This window comes from Lactuca saligna, chromosome 5, assembly GCF_052625555.1.
Source record: "Lactuca saligna cultivar CGN05327 chromosome 5, ASM5262555v1, whole genome shotgun sequence".
Taxonomy (NCBI): Eukaryota; Viridiplantae; Streptophyta; class Magnoliopsida; order Asterales; family Asteraceae; genus Lactuca; species Lactuca saligna.
Genome location: NC_136421.1, coordinates 310,402,773 through 310,410,685, shown reverse-complemented (window position 1 = coordinate 310,410,685; position 7,913 = coordinate 310,402,773). Strand labels below are relative to the sequence as shown.

The 7,913-nt window shown below is 36.1% G+C and overlaps 1 protein-coding gene and 1 non-coding gene across 2 annotated transcripts; one reads left to right on the top strand and one right to left on the bottom strand.

Moving 5' to 3' along the window:
• Positions 1-1,374: 1,374 nt before the first annotated feature.
• On the top strand, positions 1,375-1,481 carry LOC144998978 (small nucleolar RNA R71). Its single transcript, XR_013660509.1, has one exon. It is a non-coding gene; the product is annotated as a small nucleolar RNA R71 (small nucleolar RNA).
• A 5,542-nt stretch (positions 1,482-7,023) lies between these two features.
• Positions 7,024-7,546, bottom strand: LOC145047049 (uncharacterized). The gene is made up of 2 exons (XM_078995295.1): positions 7,297-7,546; positions 7,024-7,199 (listed from the first exon to the last, which is right to left on the bottom strand). The coding sequence occupies exons 1-2, from the start codon at positions 7,544-7,546 to the stop codon at positions 7,024-7,026; spliced, it is 426 nt and encodes a 141-aa protein (XP_078851421.1).
• Positions 7,547-7,913: the final 367 nt, after the last annotated feature.

Here is a 7,913-nt window from a genome sequence, read left to right as displayed (position 1 = left end):
GGGAAGGTGACAGTTTTGTTTGCTAAATGAATTGCCATTCGAATTGGCCTTGGCTCCGAGAGGTCTAGCTTCTTAAACAACAGGTATGGCATAAGGTTCACGCTTGCTCCAGAATCAGCTAAGGCATGGATTACAGCCAAGTTGCCAAATTGGCAAGGTAACGTTAAGCTCCCCGGATCACCCTTCTTCTTTGGTAATTTGTTTAGCATTTCTGCGGAGCAGTTCTCATTAAGCACTACCTTCTGCACTTCTTCCATCTTTCTTCTGTTGGTGAGGAGTTCCTTAAGGAACTTAGCATACTTGGGCATTTGTATGACGGCTTTAATGAAGGGGATGTTGATTTGAAGAGTTTTAATATGGTCAAGAAACTTTTGATATTCCTCTTCCTGCTTCTCTTTCTGGGCTCGGGCTGGGTATGGCATTGGAGGCTGGTATGGTTTCAAGGGCGGCTGTTCATTCGTTTTAGCAGGGGTACTCGCCGAGTCCATCGGACCTACTCGGCGAGTAGGGCTCTCAGATTGTGAAACTTGGTTTTGTACTCGTTCTTCCGTTCCTTCCTTCTGGGAGTCCCTGGTTGCTTCAGTTCGAATGGGGGCCAGGGGAGTGATGATCTTCCCACTTCTTGTTGTGACAATGTTTACTTGTGCGCCTCGTGGGTTGTTCTCGGTTTTGCTAGGAAGCTCACCCGGTGACCTTTGGTTTAGTTGTTGAGCGAGTTGCCCAAGCTGCGTTTCTATGTTGTGGATGGATGCTTGCTGGTTCCGGAGCATTGTTCTTGTTTCTTGGATAGCAGCATCGTGGTCACTATGTCTTTTCTCGGAAGCGGCTACAAATTTAGTAAGCATATCTTCCAAGCTTGGCTTCCTCTCTTGCACCGGCTCCTCCTTTTGATAAAAGCCTCTCCCTTCCTGTCTATACTTCTCCTCCTTGGCCTTCTTGTACTCTTCGTAAGGCAGCCACTCTTTTTTTTGTTTACGCCAGTCCTCATCATATCTGTCACTGCTCGAATAGCATGCTTGTGCCTTCTTGTTGCCATTCTCATCCAGATCGCAATCTCTAGTGAGGTGAGGTCCATTGCAGTTTTCACAACCCACCCGAATAGCATGGATAGTTTGATCCATTTTGTCCATCCTTCTATCCATGGTTTTTAACATGGCCATGACCGCGGATAAATCTTCAGTGGCAGCATACGCGGCTCCCCTCGTGACATCATTCCTAGGGTTGTGGTATTCTCTAGAGTGTTTAGAGAATTCTTCAATCAATTCTTTAATCACCGAGGGTGGTTTCTTTGTAAGTGGGCCTTTCGAGTCTAGCAATTGCCGGGTTGTGACATTGACTCCATCATAGAAGATGGAAACTTCTTGCTGGTTGTTTAGATCATGGTGTGGGCAGTTTCTTAGCAGACCTTTGTACCTCTCCCATGCTTCATATAAGGACTCTCCAGCTTGTTGTTCAAAGTTTGCAATGGCCTTCTTCAGTTTGGCTATCTTGGATGGTGGGCAAAAATGATCAATAAATTCTTCCTTCATTCTGGCCCAAGTAGTGACTGATCCGGGGGGAAGTGACTTGAGCCAGTCTTTGGCAGCACCCTTGAAGGTTACCGGAAGCATACGAAGTAGTTGAGTTTCGCGAGTTACATTTGGAATATTGAAGTAATCAGCAACATCATTTACTTCATCCAAATGTTTGTAGGCATCCTCATGATCTTTCCCATAGAAAGGTATTTCCTTGAGTGAAGCTAGGATATGACCTTTTAGCTCGAAGGTGGCAGTCGCGGGAATTGCGGGTTGCACAAGTCCCGGGCCATGGTCGTCGCGCATCCTCTTCTTCCATTCTCCCATGGGGATTTCATCAATGTTAGCCATAGTGAACGCTAACTCTTCCTCCGACTCGGTTTCTTGCTCGTACGTTGTCTCCTCTCCTTCCTCGGTCTCGTATCCAATATCTTCTTGAATTGGCTCCTCAATTATCAAAGAAGCGCTAGAAGCTCCTGATTTACTGCTCTTCTTTTTCCCAAAAACAGTCTTCAAGTTGGACAATGGTGATTTCTTTGGTGTGCTTGAACTCTCCACGTCCTTCCCTTTGTTTCTTTTCAATGCGGATTCGGGGTCTTCAAACGGGGGTACCAGCGGTGTGTTTGCTCCTCTGGTCATGAAAGTCCTGAAATCAATTAAATAAAAAGCGTAAAAAGAACAAAAAAATTGTAAAAATAAAGAAAATCTACTGCTGAGTAAACTGCTACTCGCCGAGTAGGTGCGATTGCACTCGGCGAGTATCAACGATATTTCAAAAAAAATTCTAAGTTTTAAATTAACTAAAACAGATACTAAAACCTAATTACTAATTACTAAATTGCAATAAATGAACTTTATGCAAGTAAACTCACACAAAGGATCGAAAAAAATAGGAATTAGCTTAATTATTTAGAACCGTTCCCCGGCAACGGCGCCAAAAACTTGATGTGTGTTAATTCAACTAGTTTTATCCCTACTTTTTATTCATAAATTGAGCACACAAAGGCAGTGAACCTGTCTTTAAGTGGTATAGATTGATAAGTAAGGTATCGAACTCAGGGAACGGAAAATTAAACTAATAACTAATTTTAACTAAAACAAATAATAAGAGTAAAGGGTTTTTCTCTAGTTTTGCAAGACTAGAAACTTAGACAAACTAAATTAACTAATTATCTAAAGCAACAACTATTCACCAAATTTGATAAAGATGTTTCTATTTAGGTTCAACCAATTCACTCCTATGGTTATTTAAGTTTAAGATAGATTAATTACTATTGGTTACCAATTATAATAGTTAGGTTCATGTTCATTACTCCTAACCCTTAGACAATTAACTAATTTAAGCGTTGATCAAGTATTTAAACTAATTAACTCCCTAGATTAATTATTTGGATTAAATAAGATTTGTAATTCAATTAACCTCTTGTTGATGGTTTCTCAAACAAGCTCACACATTAATCTTCCTATTTTCTTATTAATCTTAGTTTCATAATCATTACTTCTAAGCATATGGTTTAGCATTCACATAGACATATGAGGTTAACAATTAAGTGATGTTCATGCAACCTAATTGTCTTCCAATTAACAGAAAATAGTAGTGATTAATACATAAGGTTCTTTAACAAACTTAATTTAATAAATCACCAAAAGACAATTAATCAATATTCAATAATCAAACCATAGGAGTTCTTTGGTATTCCCCAAACAGAAACAAAAACGAATTTAGCTCATAATTGTAGTAGAAACCAACATAGAAACAAAGTTTAATAAAGCAAACATGTTTAATTCCTAAGTCTAAGTGGTAGAATTAACCTAATTGCTTGAATTCTTCCAAATAGTGAAGCCTAGGGTTCTTCAACGCCTTCTGAATCTCTTAGTCGCAGCCAATCCTTCAAAATTCGCCAAAGGTTCTTTTTTTCTGAGATGAGGATTCGTCTTATATAAATATCCCAAAACAGGGTGTACTCGGCGAGTAGCAGAATCAACTCGCCGAGTAGATCCATACTTATCCGTCTTGAATCAGCAGTCGTATTTATCTTCTGGAATACACTCGTGTACTCGCCGAGTAGGGTCGATCTACTCGCCGAGTAGATACCCTTCTTTTACTCTTTGATCTTCAATTGCTTCCCTTTTCTCCTTTTTGCTTCCAAGCATATCTTTTGGACTGAAAACACAATTCACAACATTTTAAGTACCTTTTGTCCACATTATTCACATAATTAATTAAAAATAACTAAGAATGTATGCTAAATAATTAACTAATTATGCACATATCAGTCCCATTTATTCAAGTTAAAGTTATTTCCAATGTCACTATCAACAAATAAACTACGAATCTAACATGGGATCCCATCTAAGTTACCCATTGTTTTATGATTAAATTAAAATAAAGATACATGGATAATAGAGTATTTTCCATTAAAAGGAAATTAACATCAGCAAACTATTACAATGTGTAAACAATTATGCCAAAGAAAACAATCCAACTAACAACTAAACACATCTTCAGTTTCCAAATCGTTGATTCAAGCTTCCTTTTTGACCTATCTAAACTTGCAATCATAACTGCTTCAACACTCATATTCTTAGTGTCTTCTTCTTCTACCCAACAAATAAAACCATTACGAGGTGCCTAAAAAAATCAAATTTCAAGTGAGAGAATGAGAATGGAACAAACTAATAAATTAGGGCTACAACCGCCTAATAAAGAAACTAACACACACCTTAGTGGGGCAAGCATAGAAGGGTATTCCATGGTTGGAGGGAGTGGAAGACATTCTTATTATGGCGACACATCCACACGAGCATTTCACCATTTTCGCTTCGTTAATTTCGAGGGCTCTTTACTTCAGAATGCAAACAATCACAGGGAAAAAGAAAGTTACTGTCGAGTAAGGAAGTAAAGTACATATAAAGAGGAAATGATGAAAATACCCCTTTGTTTGACCTCATGCACATCTGTCATAGTTGGTGCACCTAACACAATCAATTAACATTAATTAAGGTAACCAAATTGTTACCCTAAATCAACACTAATGAACGCAACAAATTATAACCCATTCTTTTCAATTTACATTTCATCAATATCATACCAAAATACCTGTTACAGGTAAGCAGGACTTCAAAATACATCCAAAAACCACCGGATTACCATTACCTACACAAACTGGATTACCACTAACACAAACGAAACACACATAATCCTAATAACATATATAACAAGACACACCATTAAACCTAACAGTAGATTACGAGCACTAACTTAGCATACCACTACAAATCATTTCCATGAGATTCACTTGTTGATTATCAAGTGAATGATGAAAATCATTAGCAGAAGCATCACGATGACAACACCCATAACCAACAATGCAATCACTTTAATCAACTTCTCAACATGTTCGAACCTTTGTTGCATGTTGAGGACATCCACCCTGGAATGAAGGTAATCGCGACCCATCTCCTCCTTCATACGCTCCACCTGACCTTTTTGCTCAACTATCTTTTCACCACAATCACAGAAGATCGTGAGCAAATCGTTCAAGTAAAGCCCGTCTGTTGAGCTTATTGAGTTATTGGAGTTTATAGTATATGGTGATGGTAGTGGGGTAGGATCCATGGAAGACAGTGAAGGGAAAAGGGAGTATTGTATTATCGGTTCTCGGCTAGTGTTTGGCTAGAAATGGTAACAAAAATTTAGGTTTTTGTCCAACAGACCCTTCAATTATATAGTAGGGAACCACTGAACCCTTAAGGCCTAAGCAAGCCAACTCGTTCGTGAGTCAGTGATGTGTAATCCGAGTCAGGTGAGTTGACTCACTAACTTAGTTGGATGATGACTAGGCAAGGAAATCGGTTGAATTGCATCAAAATCCCAAATTAGCCGGTTAAATGTGAATTCATGCCCTTATAAAACCAAAAAAAAAAATAACATAATGGACCTATTAAACCAAAATATTTAAGTTCGTGGGGCTACAATGATATTTTTCCTTAAAAGTTTTGAAATCACAAGGATCCTTAAAGACAAAAGAAAAAAGTTAAGTACTGAACTCGATTTTTTTTTTTTTTTTTTTTTTGAAAACATAGACACCATTTTTGAAGACTTGTCTATAAAAAATCTTAAAACTTATTAATATAGTATCTAATATTACGACCTATAAAGGAGTTGAAGATGCATACTACATAAGTTTATGAAAAAATGTTTACTATTAGTTTTAAATGATTTATTGGTTGTTTAAGTTTATTAATACACTACTTGGACTATGATAATAAATAACAAATAATAAATAAAACGCTCCTACTGTATTGCTGTTATGAATTGCTTGCTTTTCAATCCATTGCCCTGACTTGATAAACAAAACAATAGCACATTAGTTTGAATTCAAAGCATGTTTGGGCCAAATACAGTAAAGCTTGAACATTTCTTTCCGGATTTTTGACAATGACTAAGAATTAATTAATGTTCAAAAGGTATCGTGGGACTTGTTCCAAGTAATTAAACCTTTCAAGACAATTGAGTTCCGATAAACCCGATTTCCCAATTTATTTGGACTAAAAGAATCAACAATTAAATCACATTTGTCAAACTTTAGACTGAGTTCCAATCCAACGAAAATCATATAAGATAAATAAAAATAAAAATGGAAAAAATACAAAAATACATTGCGTCGTTTTGGTGACATTGAGAGGCAGGTAATTCAGTGAAATTCGTTAAGTGGATTGCGACACAACTACACAAGTGAATAAGGCTTGTGGATGTGGGCAACATGTTATTACATGTTACCATACCCAAAAGGTGTCACATCATCCTAGTCATATAAATGAGTGTTATAACACCAAATGTGAAAATGGACAACACCAAATAACATATAATAACACCACTTATTTTCTTTTTTATTTTTTTAACGTTTTTACTTTCTATATTTTTGAATTTCTTTATTTTTTATTTATGTCATAATATAGCTATAATATAAATTAAATCTTAAATTAAAAATAACATTTAAAAAATAAAGATAAAAATATAAATCCTAAATTAAAAACAACATTAAAAATTACAACTAAGGATAAAAACACATTTAGAAACCAAATAAAATAAAAAAAAAAATAAAAAAAAAAAAGACGAAACAAATTACATTTTCGATCTAAATTACTCAACTTCACTGTTATCATAGATATAATCTGTCAAGTCTTCTCGAAGTTGTTTGTGTTTTCGTTGATCTTGGATATCAACGATTCTATGTAAGTATTTTGCTGTCCCTGGTTGAAATTAAATGTGTCCAGGTTCCGTAGGTGAATACTCTGCAATGTTTCTTCATTTATCTTCAATCACCATGTTATGCATAATGATACATGCATACATAATATCTCGTAGTTTGTCCTACTCATATATTCGTGCCACATGTTCAACTATGTGTCATTTTGCTTTCAGAACTCCGAAAGCATGTTCCACGTCCTTACATGCTCCTTCTTGTCTTCTCTTGAAAAATTTATCTCTTGGTTCTATCGGGTGTCAAAACGTCTTCACAAACGTGGAATATGTTGGATATATTTCATCTGTGAGGTAATACCTGAACTTATACTCATGGTCATCTACTGTGAAACGAGCATCCGGTGCCTTTCCTGTCAAAAGGTCCTGAAATATTGGTGACTGATCAAGAACGTTTACGTCATTGTTTGAACCCGCAACTCCAAAAAAAAAAAGAATGTCAAATCCATAAGTCTTATGATGAAACCACATCTAATACTAATGAAAGCGATCCAAGATGACCACTTGTGTATTGACCTTTCCACACCATAAGACCATTTCTCCATATCCACTTTGTGCAATCAATGCTTCCAAGCATTCTCGGAAAACCATGTTGTTCTTCATGCACCGCATATAGTTGTATTTCATTCAATGCAGGTTTGCACAAGTATTTGTCACCAAAGCTTTCGACAACATCTCTCGTCAATTTATACAAACTTTCTCGTGCAGTTCGCTTTGACATTCTCATATAGTCATCAATAGAATCGGGTGATTCCTCCAAAGCCATAAGCTTGATTACAACAACACATTTTTGCAACCCTGTAAAACTTCATTTACCTCTCGCATCGTACCTCAGTTGGAAATATTCATACCTAAACACATAATAAAATTTTCAAACAACTTTTTAATAATCTAAAAAACATATAATAAAATTTTCAAACAACTTTTTAATAATCTAAAATACATATAATAAAATTTCCAAACAACTTTCTAAAGAACATATGTAACGTCCCAAAAACACAGTCTGAAAATTTCGTTTAATTTAATGATAAAACCATAGTCAATAAACCTCATATAGAAATCATAAGCAATGTATCTCAAAATATTATAACAATTGTCAAATATATCAGAGTATGAACATCCCAGGCTGAACA

Bases quoted from the DNA above. Each gene is read 5' to 3' on its own strand.
- LOC145047049 (XM_078995295.1), bottom strand. From the start codon at position 7,546: ATGGCTTTGGAGGAATCACCCGATTCTATTGATGACTATATGAGAATG. The intron at 7,200-7,296 runs GTCAATACACAA...TTTTTTTTGGAG, and splicing joins TGGTCTTATGGTGTGGAAAG to TTGCGGGTTCAAACAATGAC.